At 43.2% G+C, this 19,242-nt stretch overlaps 1 protein-coding gene across 1 annotated transcript in view; it reads right to left on the reverse strand.

Annotated features, from left to right (window-relative positions):
* Nucleotides 1-8,962: 8,962 nt before the first annotated feature.
* LOC119436000 (sodium/hydrogen exchanger 8) overlaps nt 8,963-19,242 on the reverse strand; it is an 86,871-nt gene continuing 76,591 nt past the window's right edge. Inside the window, exons 16-17 of the mRNA XM_037702719.2 lie at nt 15,078-15,183; nt 8,963-10,304 (exon numbers count right to left, since the gene is read on the reverse strand). Of these exons, the coding sequence (XP_037558647.2) occupies nt 10,294-10,304; nt 15,078-15,183 (117 nt within the window). The 3' untranslated portion in view covers nt 8,963-10,293. The remainder of the gene's footprint in view (nt 10,305-15,077; nt 15,184-19,242) is intronic.

A 19,242-nucleotide genomic window follows, 5' to 3' on the forward strand; every position in this document is an offset into this window, starting at 1 on the left:
GGGTGAGGCACGGTTGTTGTCGGCAGAGAACCCCCCCGAAATAAATTTCTGCCTACGCCACTGCTTGTGGCGTAGGCAGAAATTCGTTCGTACCATCCGGTCGTACCGGTCGTACCAATCTCTTCGCTGATTGTTTCCCACCAATACTCCAATGTCTTGCTTATCTCGACTGCTGACCGATTGACGCTTCTGTCCACTTTAAATACAAGCGCCCCTGGAAGGTGTACATTACCTACGGTCACTGCTGCTCTATGAAACGCACGTGTTACGGTTTCACTGGGTGAATCCCTTCACATTCCATTATAGATGTGCTTCTGTTAGTTTGCCGGCCAGGGCTAGTTTGCCAGCCAGGGCTAATTTGCCCCGCCACATGTCGCAGCAGAAGCGCAACTATGGGACGGATGGGGAATATATAGGCAGCGCAGTAAGACAGCGCAGTTCGCAGCTTTGAAACTGGTCGGGGCACAGCATGGTATTGGCATGTTCAATAACACAATGTTTTAGAAACACGTGAGCCGACGCTTACGCTTTCCGTTCCGTGTCGTGGGCCTTGTTCCCCGGCGACTGGATTTTCGGTGCTCATATGTCGACATTCCTAATGGCATCGCAGGACGGTCATTCTTTTGCCTGTCCGTAGAGGCTTGTTTAGGATGTCCTGTTCATCCTGTCCTCGTTGCCATGTTAGGGCGAGAAAATTGTTTGATAAGCCGAGATTAAAGTAAAATACATGTCTTCTCTAGATGATTGCTCCGGCCGATCAGATGCCTCACTCAATTCCCCCGCCGATGCTTCATAGGCTTTATCACATCTCGCACTGATGGTCATGGCATGCTGCTGTTCAGCATCCGGTGAAGGTATGCGCCTGCAGCTGGGAGGTACCGTTTCACATGGAGTGGAGGTGTCTGGCTAACCGGACCGATTCAGTCTGATTTGAAACTCGAGATGAGGTAATTCCATTCATATTTTTCAATTACCTTGGGTTAGCGTGATACCTGTCACCAACTTGAGATAGCGCTGCAATGCATAATACCGTAAAGACCCGTGAAAGAGTCGGACTTTTTTTTTTCATAATTCTAACAAGGTGCAGCCCTTACACAGGACCAAACCTTTTGGTTCGGTCCTGTGTAAGGGCCGCTACTAGATGGCTCTAGGTACTAGCTGCCACTACTCGCCATCTAGAAGCGGCATGCACAAGTATGCAGCGTGCGAAAATTCGCCAATGCGTGCACGCGGCATCGGGGCACCAAACGTTATTGCTTCTCCGTTGAAATTTTTTTTTCTCCCAAATTTTGGGCTGCTAAGTTGGGGGTGTAGCCCATACACGGGTGCTGCCCAATCCAGAGGTTCACCGTAGGGCGGCCTCTATTACAAAATCCGGATTTATGTCTACCTTAACGCTCCCCTAAATCTTAGTTTTAAATGCGAAGCATTTCTTAGCGAACATTTGCCACTTTGACAGTATCTGTCTGTCTATCTATCTATCTATCTATCTATCTATATCTATCCGCCTCCGTCTTGGTGCTCCCATGGTCGTTTCGTTAACTTGGTATGTACCAAAACTGACGTAGTATGACAAGAGTGTATGACCAACATAAATGATAGGTCATGACATGCGTGTCATATAGGTCATGAAACAGCCACCTAAAATGAGAAAGACCCAGCGAAAAATGATTAACACTCAAAAACCACTGAAATGAGTTCGGACGTGGGCACTAAGTGAAGGAAATACTAAAGGATGATGGTAAAAGTCATGGTCATGACCATGACTCAGCAAAAATGACAAGGACTCAGCAAAAAAATATTAACACTCAAAAAACAATGGAATGGGTTCGGATGTGGTACTAAGTGAAGTGAAGGAAACGGCTAAAGGTTGATGGTCGAAGTCAGGCATTTATACAACCCCCCCCCCAACGCCTCCCTAACACTCCCCCAGGAGGATCCCAACACCCCCCAAAAATTATTCTGAACCAACCCCTCCCCCCCTCTTAACGACAGGCACTCATCCTGGTAAAAAAATTTTTTAAATACACTATCCGAAGTCTCTCCAATATTAGAAATGAAAGAAGAAAAGGAGGAATATTTGCGGTTTGTGGACTGAGCCAGCATGATGTGGGGCAAGAAACCACGTCGGGTATTGAAAATACGTGCGAGTTGACACGGTGCAACTATTTGGCACGGTATAGCTTGTGTAGTCCCAGTTTTTTCTTTTATTAATATTTCGTGTATGCGGCAGCCACGGTGGACCTAGTAGTTTGTTTGGATACTGTATGTACTGGATTGTAGCGGACATGATGCGCATATATACTTTTTGTTCTTAGTTTTTTTCTTGTGCAAAATGAAATTGTACTTCGTTTTGAAAATGTCTGCACTTTGTTTTATCAAGACTTGCTGATTAAGAACTTATTTCACTTTTTTCTGCATAGAAAAAAAAGAATAAACTTCGTGCAATCAAATGAAAACTCGAAACACTGTCCTTTATGCAGCAATTTTCAAACGTGACAGAATGACATGGGTGTTTAAATATAGTATTGAATTTATAATCCCGCAAAGCGAGGCACAGATTTTGGCCTTCTATACAGCGTTTGTTCGTGCCTGCCTGTCTGTATGCCTGTCTCCACCTTTGTTGTATTTTTTTCGCAACATCATCATCTCGACATGCACCACCAAGGATAAACTCCCTTGTAACATGTGGCTTAAAATGCTTGCTTAAAAGGTTCATTAGTGTACTTCTGCTAAATAGCAGCTTTTCCGTAACTATTTGCTGAAAAAAAGCGTCCAGCCTTAATTAAATAAAACAATGTGGCAAAAAGAACGCTAGCACCTTGACACCCCCCCCCCCCCCCGCCTTTCGCTCAAAAAAGAAATAACCAATAACTTTGTATCAACACCCACCCGCGTTCTGGTAACACCCCCCCCCCCCCCCAAAAAATTGAAATTCTGGGTAAACCCCCGGTCGAAGTCATAGTGTCACGGAGCGGCATATATTTTCGAGTCATCAACACGCCGATTAACGGGCACCAAAAACGTCGTGGTCTCACGGTGCGGCATATAGTTTCGAGATAGCGACACACCGATTAACGGGCATCAAAAACGTGGTGGTCTCACAGTGCGGCATACTCATATAGTTTCGAGATAGTAGAGTGTTTTAGCTGAGCGCTTGCTGTCCGCTCCGCTTAGACTGGCTCATATCCTAGCAAATGCCACACAACCGCTTAGCGGGAACGAAATTGCGCTTGCGCACAACGCTCATACTGGCAGCGGAACGAAGACCGCATCCCTCGCTCCGCTACAAAGCCGACTGAGCGGAGCGTGACAGCGTTTACTTGGCCTCTTCGTCGTTTTGCAGCCGAGTTGATAGCGCGTCGCTCGCGTCTCGGCAAGACGCGCTTATCAAATGCAAAATCTAGGCAGTTCCCTGCAGTATCTCAGAACGTGAAATCTGAGTGGAGCGGAGCGTAAGCGGTGCTCTGCTAAAACTGTCAAGTGACACACCGATTAACGGGCGCCGTATGGCCGGCGGCCACTGTTGCTTCTGTGCTGGTCAACGAACCCGAGTGTGCGTGTGTGTCTGTGTGGTGCAGTGCGGGCGGCGCGACCTCGGACAGCGATGGGGGAATCAACCGTTCCCTCGCCCCTGATTAAAAGGGGTGCGACCAAGACTTTTGGGAGGAGTCATGAAATAATTAGGTGAACTCTGCATACCTGCAGTTCCCCAACATAGGGAACTAGGGAAAGGAGAGGCTATTTAAGCGCAGGTTTTAGGCCCTGCTAATCAATCTAGAAGCTGAACCTGTAATCTGCTGAGAAGCAGTCGGGGGGCTAGTGCCATCCAGTATCGCCTGGGCCGCCTAGCCGCGTCGGAACTCCGAGTAACCAGTTGACGTACGAGACGATAAACCAGCATCTGCAACGAAGCTCACGGTAGTTCGCCTCAAGTTAGCTCAACCTGCTTGAGGGAAGTCGTCAGATCTAGACTCCCGGGAAACCCAGCCCAGCAATCGCATCCACCTCAACAAGATCGGCTCGCCGGCATTCTTCGGGAAAGCTTTGCGCGCCGACTTCACAAGGTTTATGGACTTGCTGCTGCTGCTCGACAATGCGTATGGCATCATTTTTCTTTTGAACTTTGTTTTAGTGAACTACTGTTCAAGTGTATTCTTGTATATTTGATCCGCACCGTTTCATTTTTAAATCCACTGATAATTGCTCGTCATATTTCTTTGTCGTCATCATTGAGCTATATTAAGTTGCGTTTTTTTATTATTATTTTATGTTATTAATTTGTGTATCGTTGTCAGTCGATAACTATCTTGTTTCTTTTTTTGTTTATTCCCAACTCTGACTCTTTCACTGTGTTCACGTGAGTACGGGACGACCAACCAGCTTGTATACCCCGTCGATCAACAGCCGTGACACAGTCATGAGCATGACTAAGGCTTTCGCCTTAATGTCTCTCAGGCGTAGCTAAAGGGACTCCTGAGGACGCATGACATGAATGTCATGGCATGCGTGTCATGTAGGTCATGAAACAGTCGCCTACAAGATATCTTGCTCTCATGGTCGTTTCGTTAACTTGGTAGGCTGCCCGCACACTGCTTTGCATAACATCGATTCCCACAGGGCGTGGGATCTGCCAGCTTTTTCCATTTAGCTCTCTTCAATGTTTGGCCGCAGTAGCAGTGATCCAGCGAAATACAGTGGCATTTCTGTAGCATGAATATAATGGGCACACTTTCATCATTACCTCTATGCATTAGCTAGAGAAGCAGCTAATCACTTTGAGCACGCTAAAGTGAGCAAAAATTGAGGGCTCGCAAGAACGTCTAAGCAATGCCATGAAATAGCGAGCTACTTGAATACCTAGCCAAGTCGTCCTCACAGACTCTATTGAATTGCTATGTCAAAGCATAACTTCATATACGGCGTGGTGACATCCAAAGAAACACTTTGTGTGTGTTTCCATCTCTTCGAATGTTGCTACTCCAGCACAAAAAAGAAAAGAAAAAGACACATTCTTTTATGCCAGGAACGCGTTAAGCAGCGTACAACATTTGTTGTTGGTGGAAGCGAATAATTTTGCTTTAAATCGCAAAGCAAAATTTGTGTCATATTCGCTGCTCTATGCAAGAGCGCGCATGCAGTTTCGATGATAGAACAATGCAGGCAGTCCAGCCCCACGAGTGCCTCATTTCAGGAATTGCCAGCCGTTTGTGCGTAGGCGCGAGTACAAGCAGGTGTGAGAGAGAAAATCTGGTCGTGACCGGTTCCTTTATGCCAATGTTGACTCAACTTGCCACATGAGGCATTGATAGTTCTTGCTCCGACGCACCACCTGGGCAGTGTCACGAGAATTTTCCAGTCTTCCGGTTCTCTATAAATCAGCACATAATTTGCGCAGAAAGTGCTCTCCAGGCGTTCATACACATATAGCAACCAACTGATTTGCTCCAGGAGCATTCATTTATAACTCCTGAAACTGGGCCATGATTTTGTAGCGATACCTTCCGCTCGATTCTATGCCACTGTTATCATCTACCGTTAACGACCAGCTGATCCCATTATTAAAGCAGTTACTCTGACCACTGACGTAGCATGTAGCGCGAGAAGGAATAGCACTGGAAAAGGCCTCACTACAAAATGGCAGCCTGGTTCAATGTCATGAAACTTATGTTATCTGAAGTTGTGAGACTGAGCAGTTCATCTTTTCAATTTTATTTTTCTTCTGAGCTTCCTTCCTATGAGTCGAGGTTCAATTACGGCTTCTCTCCAATAAGTTTTCTTGGCGGCCACCACTTTGTTGGCGCTTATTGCATCTGAAACAGCCACTTTGGTTCACATGAGAGAAATGGACGCACACTTGTTCCTTCACCTGCCCCCAACTATTCCCTGGGCGATGGAAACAGCAAAGTGTTGGCACACTACCAGCAGCGGCTGTCTCAAATATTGCCAGCCATTATGATGATTCAACGAAAACTTCAATACAAAATACATTTCAAACAATATGAAACATGTTTTTATTAGCATATAACAAAGGCAAGACAAATCAACACAAGGTTATTAGCATATTGTATAGTATGGTCACACTTTCCTTTCTAACAGCACTTTAGACATTCATAAATTGTTCTGGAGATTACAAGAAAAAGTGGAAAACAAAGTTAAACACAGAGGCAGCCGCATGTCTCCTGTATATGTATGTAACACAATACAGCTGCATTATGGCATAATTTGTCATACAAAAAGTTTGTTTTGGCAAGTATGCTAGTTTCCTAACTGCTATATACACAGTGTAAATTTAAATACCAGCATTTACAAAAGCAAGATGCATTTATTAGAACAATACACTTTTGTCCCATGATGTAATCAATATGATACGCGAAATGTCAAGTCTTACTAACTCTCAAAATTTGCCTTCCGCTTTGTTCCGATGACTGATTAAATCATGCAGCACACTAAAACCTTCAGCACTATGAGGTGTATACACTATGCCACAAACAACCAAACCTTCACAGTATGGCACACGCACACTCAATTCTCTTAACTGATAACACATACCTTCAGTAGGCTGCAAATTAAGAAAGAAGCAGTTACATAAAGTAAAACTGCCACTACATGTAAAATATAGCACAGTAAAAGCACTAATTGGTTTTAAAGTGGAAAAATTGCACTTAAAGAAATAAAACTCTCATTCTTCAGCCGTAAACAGCACTGAAATGTTGTTAAAAAGGAAAAATGTGCTGCATAATATGTGTACTTTGTTGGTGTGCTTAGCTATGCAGTTTACCTTGCCCCGTATGCTTCATTTGGCAGCATATCGTTGTTACAGTGCATTGCATGCATGGTCTGTATTGCACAATGTCAGGTATATGCAGATACACATCAGGTGCACTGAGGCTGCAAACTAGAATAGCATGTAACCCTATTTTGGGCTAATCTGATGAAGTTGAAACAATACATTTGATCATTTCTTCACTGAACAAATGTGAAATAAAACTCCATAGTTGTTCAATGAAGTATTCCACTGTGTGCATGACAAAGTCAAGCACAAATGTAACTGATTTAAACTGCGCCTTGCAGTATGCTTTGTCTTTCCAAATCATTAACTGAAACCTTTTACCCTTTTTCTTTTCATGCATTAGGCCAAAGAGCTATCTCCTATGCAATGAAACATTTATTCAACCCGACTAACACTGCTGCAGAAGATATTCAGGACATGTCATCTGCATGCTGCATGGTGAGTCGCAAGCCTTTGGACAACCTGCCATGATGAACCTTTTTGTGACTTCATGCAACCATGCAGTCTGATCCGACTTCACCGTATGCTAATCTGTGCTACATTAATGGGCGGAATGCAGGAGGCACACATTTAGGATAGCTCAGGACAATCTGCAATGCAGATTATAGTGGTTGTCCATCTGCATAAAAATTCTGACTGTGCATGAAAATGCTACATAGGCTCAAAATGTGGGCCTAAAATCTAGTAAACATCTTTAACATACCATCTGGTTTACCCAGAAAAACTATCCCTTCATCACTATATGAACACTCTTGCCAAAGCACTAGCATGATATTGAGGTTGTAAATGTACAAAGAAGCGTATTATCACAAAACTTGGGCAATAAGCGCAGCTTCTAGTTTAAAATGAAATACAAGGAAAGAAAAATTTAGCACTTTCTATTGCATTCCAAGTTGGTTCACACTGTAGCCATAGGTTTCTCCAATGAAATATTACGAACATAAGTGGGCTACACCATCTTTATACAAACCACGGCATGTCTTAAGCACCAACCGCATTAAAGATACTGACAACCAATTTTTATGGCAGCCAATTTTTTAGTGCAACGGAAAGCTTACTGGTCTGAGTGTCCAATCATACAGTGGTAACACGGAAAATGCCGTACAACATTTTTTATCAAAATTTTCTGATCTACATCGAGAATGCAGTCATGCTCAAGAAACATGCTGGAAACAGTGATAGGTGAGCGCAATAGCGATTATAAGCTGACATTGGTTGGATGCGGATGAAAAGTGCGGTTCTAGCTGTAAGAAATAAATATTTTGTTTATCAAGCCAGTGTTCCTGCAGTTCATGTTTTATGAAGCATTGAAATATTTTTACAATAGGTGGTGTCCGAATCTACACACCAGCGACAGCTAGCCCCCTCCAAGTAACACAAACTCATCTCGAAGGCCATGCATTTGCTGGCCGCACGCGCCAGGCTTCTTTTTTTAGCCAAGCCAAGCTAAGTGGTAGGATATGCCAGTAGTGCTATTGTTGCAGTGCTGGCACTTACTGACATCACAATCCGTCAATGGCATTTTGTATCCCACAAAGACCAAAGAACTCGGGGTACTAACTCGCAAACTCCCATGCGTACAACAGCCCTCATATGTGCCGCGTTGCATTGAATAGCTCTGCCCGTTCTGCTGCCCCACTCATTACCACAAAGGCACAAAGGCAGCGTTGCTCCTAAGCATGCACTCGGGGTACTAACTTGCAAACTCCCACGCGTACAACAGCCCTCATGTGTGCCGCGTTGCATTCAATAGCTCTGCCCGTTCTGCTGCCCCACTCGTTACCACAAAGGCAGCGTTGCTTGTAAGCGTGCACTTTTTTACTTCGCAATACGCATAGAATAAAGTGCAAAAGTCTGATAATATACGAACTGCAATTTTACGCAATAAGTATGCTATACTTGACAACAGCCGACTTAGGTCCAGTAATCTCATACTACATCTGAAGTACCAAGACTTCACCACCAGGTCGCGCCAATTACTGTTTTTTTTTTTTTTACTTTCTTTGCCAATATGAAATTATAATTCTTACTTAAATCGCAAACAGCATGCTGGTTCTATCACTTATGGTCAATCATAGTCATTTCATTTCCATCAAAGTCTCACACCACATTCTGGCCAGTTGTCAGTCCCTTTAAGGAACAGATGTAACAAAATAACATTTACAATGTCTTTTATTTCATGAGAAAAGTTACTTGGATTTAGTAATACTGAGGACTTTTCAGTGAATTGGGAAATGCCATATGCCATTGTTCTGGACGCAATTAATAAGATAGAACAAGAGGTTAATAGGGCGTACATATACTGTTTACTGCAAGACATGCAGCGAGAGTCTTGGCACTGAGGCTGCTTTGAAAAATACCATGCCCAGCTACGTTTTACTACATGCTGAACTACGTTTTACTAGCTAGGCGATCAAAGAGGACGACAGAATTGAACATGCAAATTTTTCATGAAGCGTTTGCACATATGTATAGAATTGTTTGTTTCTTTCCAAAGATCCATTTACATAAAACACTCTCCAAGAGGAATCATTACAGAGCAGGTAAAAATTACTGATCATAAGCACTTAAATTTGTCAATTTCTCAAAAATGTCTATGAAAATATCACCTATGAATGCTTCCCTTTGAATCGTTTATGCAAGTATACTCCCTCTGCAAAGTATTCAATAACTATCTGAGACAGTTTATACCACTGATAACTTCTTATGCATTATGTAATGTATAAACTTGCCATTTACACCAAGTTACACCATATAAAATAAAATAAAATAAACCATTCCTATTTCACACCTAGTACAACAGGCCTGCAAGAAATGATGAAGCTTTCATGCAAAAGTTTGATCAGCAATGAACAATAGCATAGATGGGTTAAATATGCTGTGAAATACACATGACGACTGCCTCCCTCTTAGGCAATATCACTGTTACTGCAATAGCATGGTGAAAAAAAAAAAAAACGAAATGATAACTACAAAATTTGTTCTATTTTGTAAAACTGCCTCAAACTTCCCTGCTCACACTACAGCCTACTTGAAGTAGTTGTAAGCAGTGGCTTTTAATTTAAATAAATTGTAAACAATAACAAACGCTGAACGCTGTTACACCATGCACTGCGATTTTTTTCTAGGAAGCAACTACTGTGTGCACTATTCTCCAGGTATTATTTCTTACACATGAACCTGAGAATAGTCATCTTTAATGTGTTATATAGATCAGACAAGGTTTATCACTTCAAAACTACATAGTCACTTTTAGCTGCTACTAGAGGGGAGCGATTACTCAATGCAGCTGATGCAGCTGTTTAATTCCCCAACTGGCAGTACACTAAATTACAACAACAAAAAAAAAAAGATACTTCACCACTGCTGCAGCTGAGAGAGTGCTACAAGTACCATATGCAAAGTTCAGGCAACTTGATCTATGACAAGAACCTCCATGGCACCAAGGTAAGATAATCATGATACCAGTCTGTGCAGTGGTGGCTAACCTTCATCATGACTTATTCTATTTCTGACAGAATAAGAAAAAGTTTGGGCACCATATGCTCTAAGAAGAAAAACGTAACTGACCCCAGAAGGAAGATAGCAGCAACGAGGATGCCCCACACATTACCTAAAAGAAAATATGACAACAAAAGAGTACTAAAAGCACTACAGTTGACGTATATCAATTCGACTTTAATGGGATTGGGAGCATGAAAATCAGTTGAATTTTCTGACAGATCATATTAGAAGGCGTGAAAACGTCCAAATGCTCTATGTCATTGTTTGCCTAATTAATCTGCAATAATCAGCCTCTGTCTATGTATTAACAGAAAAAGAAAAATGCTTGATGAAGCAGGCCGTACAGCCCACCAACGTATTCTGACATGTTTAGTGCAACAACGCCTTTCTGGCATCAGGCCTAGCTTGAGTGCTCAGTCAGGCACATTAATATGTTATCTTGGAATCCTCACAGCTCTTGTTGATTGCACTGCTGCTCAAGTATACATAGTCACTTGCCACTGAACTTATGCTTACCGTTGGCATTTACAAAGTTTAATGAGGTGGTGCCAACTGCGGGTCGCAATTCAGTGCCTTTGGCGGGATATTGCATCTCATTATGGCCCCGCTATGTCTCCCAGCTGTTACCTAGAAGGCAAGTTCCTAACTGTCCTTTTCCCTGCCTGCTTCCTTGGTTTGCACTTGATCTCTCTCCAAGGGAACTTCCCTCCTGCACATTTATCTAGCCCTGCTGCCTGCATGGAATAAATATGAACAACAAATTTACCTCTATCTGTACGCTCTTTTGGCAAACTACACATCTTGGCTGATAGCCCACTCTTCTCACATTCATTCTATCATGTTTTGGCTCCTTAATTTCTGAATGCTGGCACTAAAATCATGGCGATGATGTTGAGCTGCACAGTCCCGGCTGGGTTGTGATATCGCACATATATCAAGGGGCGGACTTCGGTTGAATGGCAGTTGCAGGCACAAATGGCTCCCCCTCCTTTTAACAGTGGAGCTGTTTAAGCCGGCCATTATTCCGTTAGTCATCCACAAAAAATGTGGGCCGATCCTGGCAGTAGTGCAGAAAGGGTCCAAGCGCAATGGCACATACCCCTGTGAACTAGCGAAGCTGAGCCTGGCTCAGTCTAGGTAAGCATGGTTGGGACTACTTAAGCTTAGTCAGTCATTGATAGCCAATCAATAGCTAATCGATAATCGATGAATAATCAATACATTCTTTAAAATGTAGGGGATGACTTGGTAGTGCTTAGCCTAGCCCAAATATGTGGCCAATATCTTGCGATAGCCAATCAATAGCTAATCAATACTGATCAATAATCAATAAATTCTAGAAAATGCTGGGGATGACTTGGTAGTGCTTAGCCTAGCCTAAATACGTGGCCAATATCTTGCGATAGCCAATCAATAGCTAATAAATACTGATCAATAATCAATAAATTCTAGAAAATGCTGGGGATGACTTGGTAGTGCTTAGCCTAGCCCAAAAGCCAGGACTAGCTAGGTGCCCATCAGCTCTGCTGTCTCTTTAGCATTGCGCCTCCAGTATAAGCGACGCTAATTTTTTTCTCTGTGTTTGCCTACTGGCCACTTGTGTTCCTTGCCACTCTTGCATTCGTGATATTCCATGTGTCAGTAGCCACTCCGACATGATTTTGACTTTTTGGCTGCCAGCAGTCGTGCACGGCACATGTACACACATCATCTGATGTCAAACTATTTTATGCATGCCATTGTGTAGATCATCAATATAAAGGAAGGCATGGCTCATTTAGACGTTATTATGCTGCTCGGTTAGTATAAAATTCTTCCGCTGTTTTTACTATGTCATCGAAATTGCTGATGATACCATGCTTATCTTTCAGTGCACACATCTTGCCTTGTCCAATGCCAAGCTTTCGTCTTACTGGTTTAATGCTGTGTCCATATCACGGAGTAAGATAAGACAGGAGCGCCGACTCCGCCGCCGCGCAACACATTCGCTCGGGACAAAACGTGCAACGCAAATTATACATCTTGTAGCGCCATCTGTCGAGGCGCGTGGAAAACACTCAACAGCTTGCTTCCATGTGTGCATGCGCTGAGTGGCGGAGACTGGCGGAGACCGGCGGCGACGGCGGCGACGGTGGCGCAGAACGGGCAGCGCGGCACCCGCTGAGCGTGTCGTCTGCTACAAACGTGGACCGTCGGCCGTCTCAATTTGACAGCAATCAAACACAAAAAATATATGCGCACAAATAATAAAGCGCAAGTACTACAGTCGTCAGGGCGTGCGCGGAGCAGACGACAAAACGGATAGGCAAGCAGGCGCCGCGAGAGAGTCCCCGCGCCTTTGCTCCTCTCCGCTGCAGAGTTTTTCTTAATTCGTAGCGCCGTCTGGCGAACACGCTGTGAAGCAGGAGCCGGCGTTGCAGAATGTGTCCCTTCCAGACGAGCGGAGTCGGCGCTCCTGTCTTATCTTACTCCGTGGTCCATATTTTACGGCTTCCTCAATTTTTCCCATGTTATAATTTCGAATATCCCTTACTTTCTTCTTGTTGATCAGTTTTGACAGTTCAGCGAATTCTATCTGATCTCTTGAGGTGGACATTTTTATGTTTTGTCGTTTCTTTATTAGGTCCTTTGTTTCTTGGGAGAGCTTACCTACTGGTTGCCTTGGTGCCTTACCTCCCACTTCAATTGCTGCTTCTGAGATCAACCTAGTTACGGTTTCATTCATTACCTCTATGTTGTCTTTACCTTCCTTTTCTAAAGCTGCATATTTGTTTGCAAGCACCAGCCTGAATTGGTCTGCTTTTACCCTTACTGCCTCTAGGTTGGCCTGTTTCCTCTTGACTAATTTCACTCTTTCTCTCATCAAATTGAGAAAAATCCTAGACCTCACTAACCTATGGTCACTGCACTTTACCTTACCTAACACTTCTACATCCTGCACTATGCTTGGATCGGCAGAGAGTATGAAATCTTTCATTCCTTGTTTCGCCATTAGGGCTTTTCCAGGTCCACTTCCTGTTGCTGCGCTTCCTGAAGAAGGTATTCATTATTCGGAACAAGTTAAGGACCGCACAAAGAGCAATGGAACGAAAAATCTTATGACTAATGTTAAGAGACAGGAAGAGAGCGGTGTGGATCGGAGAACAAACGGGAATAGCCAATATTCTAGTTGACATTAAGCAGAAGAAATGGAGCTGGGCAGGCCATGTAATACGTAGGATGGATAACCGGTGGACCATTAGGGTTACAGAATGGATACCTAGAGAAGGAAAGCTCAGTCGAGGTCGGCAGAAAACCAGATGGGATGATGAAGTTAGGAAATCTGCAGGCGCAAGTTGGAATCAGCTAGCGCAAGACAGGGGTAAGTGGAGATCACAGGGAGAGGCCTTTGTCCTGCAGTGGACATGAATAGGCAGATGATGATGATGATGCTTGGTACCTTCCCATGAGATCAAATTAAAGAAAAAATTTCATTAACAGGGGTTGGATTCATGAAAGTCTACTGCATTTATTTCACACTTCCTTGAGTTCTGTAGCTCTCTGCAGTGCAGCCCCTTGACACAGCATGACTGACATTCAGTGTAGACCACTAAACATGTACAGCAGGAGTCTCAATGGTCTATGGTATAAATGCTATTACAGTACAACCATAAACCTGTATTTTTCAAGAAAGCCAACTCTCAAGAACAACACTGCACTTTGACTAACGTAGTGACCGAACTGCACAACTATGTTGCGAGATGGTGCAGTAATGGCTGCATGGTTGCTGCTCAAGTGGTATTAGGCTATTGCTCTTAACAGTACATGTAGAATGGACATCCTACATTTGCAAGGCATTCTAAGTATAAAATACACAAGAGCAGAAAAAGATGATGGCTAAAATAATACAATTTTTCTGTGATGCATATCTAGCCTAGGCAACAATAATTTCTATGAAACACTGTTTCAGAGATAAGCGTAAATTTGTGTGTTTGTGCACTTTATACTGCTATTACAGCATATTTGATGCTCCCCACAAGTACTTTTCATCATTGGCCATAATTGCTGCTGTTACCATGGCTCCACATGTGGTCCACTTACATAACAGATGCAATGAACAGTAATTCTGTCATGCAGTTTCAGATGACGCCTCATCAAAAGGGCTACAAAAATTTTATTTTCATCTTTTTCTTCCTCTGCCAGCTTCTTGCCAATATATGCACATCATTTACAAGGTTGCTGTTGTGCTCAGAACAGTGCCTTGTCTGCCATGTGCAATACAGAAAGTCTATACAGTGCATTGTAGGAACGCATTTTTCTTCAAGCAGTTGGTTCTAAAGCAGTAGGAGAGTAGTTTAATGTTTTGTGGTTTGAAGGAACTGCATTGCACTTGATCCTATATTATAAACAATGATGTCATACGTAGGCCATACTGTATTTGATGCAAGACATCAGTTCAGTGATATGTTTTCAGCACAATGTGCCACATAGGAACCCTCTGACCAAAAAGATAGGTGTTCATAAGTGGTATGTCGACCCAGTTTCAAGCTCGCTAACCATGCATGCATTTTTGTCAATATGCTATCACACGTGCTTAATGTTAATTACCATAAAGAATGTATACCACAGCACACATCTCACTATCAACATTTTAAATAAAAATTTCTTGTATTCTTTCAAAAAAGAAAGCAAATGAAAACTTCCTTGCTACATACAGATTAGCAAGACTATAAAAAAACACAGTATCTTCTCACATCCATTAAGAAAGTAATAGTGCAGCAAGCCATAGACTCCTACACACCATTGATTTCAGAGTCTTCATTTTCACTTTCATCAATGGGAGCCCGAATGGCTTGGTACCACTGATTGGTCAGGTCAGTCATTTGGATCTTGCCGTCCTGCACCTCCTGCATGTAGCCATTAAAAATGTGTGGCAGTCACGCAATTGACAGGTCAGTGCACATCAAGGTGGACAAAACAGCAAATAGAATGCAATAATAAGTTTTTGCTTGCTTTAAAGGAGTACATGCACAATATTTTTGTTTCATTTTTTGAATGGTTTGCTGTCAACTCAATCATTACAGTGCGAGTCCACAACTCCTTGGGTACGCAGCACATAACATCACATTTTACTGCAACTAATTCAAAATATCTGCCAAATGCAATGTTTTGGGCTTGAAGCACGCTGAAGCAGGCTAGGTCACAGAAATATGAAATCGTAGTCACAGGGTATCACAAACCATTGATATAAATTGGGGTGAGTCAGCCAGGTGCAGCGGCAGAATGCCATACCATGATCATGTTGCCAAAAGCTGGGCACATTGGCCCTCCATAGGACTTCAGGTGATATAAGGTCATCAGGGGCGCTCTCTGTTCTCAGAGAAGCAACAGCATTAGACAAGGCCTACCCTTTGTTGAATACAGAGAAGTGCAAGACAAAGGAGCAATGATTAACTTATGTGGCAGAATACATCCAGCATTACGAGACACAGTCATGGTGTGGCTTGTGACAACTGCACCTGGCTGACAACCTGTACATGTATCAGCAGTTTGCAATACCATGAGACCACCACATCAGACTTTTGTGATGTAATCAGGAAGCCTGTGCTAAGCTCAAAGCTGAAGTTCACTTGGCATGCATATTAAACTGGTTGCATAAAAGATTATATAATTAATCATTTGTTGCGCACTTGAGAAAGAGAGGGTGTGCCTTGAGTTATTGTAATGGTGGTAGCAACCTGCAAAGAAACAACCAGGATGTGCAGCAGTGTAATGTGTTACCGGGAGATGTAGTATTCACGCCAACGTGAATGCACCTCTTGAAAACATGCCACACTTGCATGTAATTCTTGCTTCGGCTTTTCCTTTACAGGTAGCCACTGCCACTGCAATGGCGCATGACATCACTGCATAACCATACAAAACTCAGGGATGAAAACTGACCAAACAGCCTTAGCAATGAGAAGTTCACCTATCAAAAGTTGATCCACCTTTCTAAAGTCCTTCAACTTGCTCATGCTTCAACCTGGCTCAACATAAATTATATTGCATCACTTCTACTATTTGCCTCATGCCACATTTTTATTTACACTGAGGAGAGTAAAGCAGCAAAATTGATTCACACCGTATTTCTGGTAAATACCATGCAAAGGTATGGACAGTGGCATTTTTTTACTGAGATATACGTATCTCAAAGAGTGACAAATACATTTTCACCCCATAAAAAAGTTCAAGCACACGATACCAAGTGCACTTCTGTTCTGCAGTGTCATTATAAGAAAAGTTCATAAACACATTGGGTTTCTAGTGTTACTTGGATGCACGACAGAAGATTACTTCTACAAAATACCTTTAGTTTTTCATTTTACATATTTAAAATTAGTGGGAAAAGAGACAAAAAAAAGAAAGGAAGCCATGAAGCCACAGAGTGACACTCAGATGAAGCTTTGTTTTTCAGTTACTGAATGCTACCAGCGGATCATGTAAAATTGTAGACCATGTTCAATAAAAGGCAGGAAGGCAGTTGGCGCATTAAATTGTGGAGTGCCGTCAAGACAAAGTCGAAGTGGCGCGAGTACCGGAGGAGAAGAAGAAGAGAAAGAAGAAGTTCAATAAAATGGAGGAACGGCTTTATCCGTCTCCGTTGAGTTCTTTACATTTTGGCGCAGTCGCAGAGGATTAAAACTAGCGCGCGTTGAGAAGAGTTGCTGAACGGGAAGATGGACACGCCGGGTAGCTACCGTCCAAGTGACAAGTGCGACACTGACTCAGGCGGGTCTTCTACATCAATCAAGCCACTCATCGACGTCACCAGCAAGGCAAGCTCACGCGAGTGTCCCTTGACAGAGAGAGGTACGGCTGAATTTCACACTTTGATGCACCATGACGAGAACTACTGTCAGACACCATCCAATGAGTCACCTTCTGGACAGAATACCATATCTATTATGATTAACTTACTGCAGATGCAGTCAAAGCAGGTTGAGCAACAGTCACAGTTCTTGAACATATTGAGCCAGGCGGCATTACACAGAGCCGTTCCAAAAGGTGATGCCATAAAGCCGGACCATTTTGATGGTATACCAACGGCTGCCACTACGTGGATTGGCTTTTATGAATACGCCTGCCAACAAAATCGATGGGATTCAGACGATGACAAGATAAGAAACCTAAGGCCATTTTTGTCGGGAATTGCAAAAAAGTGGTTTGACATGAGAATCTTAGACCACCTTAGTGACACGTGGAGTCAATGGAAACAGAGCTTCCCGACATCGTTTGAAATTAACCGGTTAGAACGGTGGAACAATGCCATTTTGTTTAGACACAAAGTCAGAAGCCTTCAAGAATACTTTTATGAAAAGCGAAGGCTACTCCTGCTCGCTGACGCAAACCTTCCTGACACATCAATTGTGCCACTGATTATGCTAGGCATGAACAAAGACTGTCAGAAACAGCTGCTGGCCAAACCTCCTAAAACCGTCGAGGATCTCTTGCTCGCCCTGAACAACGTTGTTGTACACTCCCTTGCGCATGCCGACCGACATCTAACTACCCGAAAAAAAGCCGAAAATGTCGGTCAAGTGGACGTCAACAGCATAGTAACCCTAGATCAGATGAACACAGAAGCGAAAGAGAGATCACTTGGGAGTGAAAGGATGGAAAGCCAAGTAAAGTGTAAGGACAGTGCATCTGTGTCATACAACGACAGAGCTGTTGTATATTTATTTAAGACTAACATTCTTCATGCCGAAATGAAAATTAATGGCAGAGGCACGCATCTGCTAGTGGACACAGGAGCGTCTGAGTCTCATAAATGAGGTCCTGGCAGACAAAAGATAAATCCGACAAGATAAAGAAGTGGAGGTGCAAAGTTACGACGGCAGCAGAAGAATTCTGCATTACTGGACAACAGTGATTGTTAAATACCAGAATCGGACAAACAAGGTTAAGGCACTTGTAATGAATGACGTGAATTTTTCTTTCATACTGTCAAGGTCGGACATGAGGCGCCTTAAGTTAAACATATCTTGGAAAGATGAATTAACTATCGACTCAACTTTAGAAGGAAACTGCTTGGCACAAGAAACGCAGGTTAGGACGGTGAGAAACGCAGACGAGATACTGACAACGTATCCTGAGCTCATCTGCATTGGTGCGTACCCTCCTGCGACTTCTTTCCTGGAAGTTCCATTCAAGCTACGAGACACAAATGTAGTCCGCAAGAAGCCCTATCCGCTATCTCACGAAAAGAAAGTATGGCTCAAAAACGAACTGCAACAAATGCTAGACGCTAACATCATCAGGCCCTCGACATCCCCGTTTGCATCACCTATAACAATTGTGCCTAAGGAGGACGGGACTTTCAGGTTGTGCACAGACTACCGATTGATAAACTGACAGACAGACTTGTTTCCATTTTCTATGCCACGGATCGATGACATAATTAATGAAACTGGAGGATGTGAGTGGTTTTCGCAAATCAATCTCTGCAAAGGTTATTGGCAAGTTCCTCTACAAGAACAATACAAGAAGTTTACAGCTTTTGTTACACCTTTCGATGTGTACGAATACAACAGGCTCCCATTTGGCTGGAAGAACTCGGGCGCCTGGTTTCAAAAAATGATGAACAATGTTCTATCTGCTTGTACTGAACAATTTTATAACGTCTACGTGGACGACATAATTGTGTACTCTAAAACAGAGGACCAGCACGCAAAGCATTTATTACAGGTTTTGGAAGCACTAAGTAAAGCCAAGTTGAAGATCAATGTCAGGAAAAGTGAGTTCTTCAAGCGGTCTGTGGTATTTCTGGGCAGAGTGTTTGACGGCCACACGAAAAGCACCAAAGCAGAGTCTGTCGAGAGGATAAAGACGTTGCCTCGGCCGTACGATTTGCATTCATTGCGAGTTTTTCTAGGTCTGTCTGGACACTTTTGAGCCTTCATACCACACTACGCCACCATGAT

Source organism: Dermacentor silvarum, chromosome 1, assembly GCF_013339745.2.
Source record: "Dermacentor silvarum isolate Dsil-2018 chromosome 1, BIME_Dsil_1.4, whole genome shotgun sequence".
Taxonomy (NCBI): Eukaryota; Metazoa; Arthropoda; class Arachnida; order Ixodida; family Ixodidae; genus Dermacentor; species Dermacentor silvarum.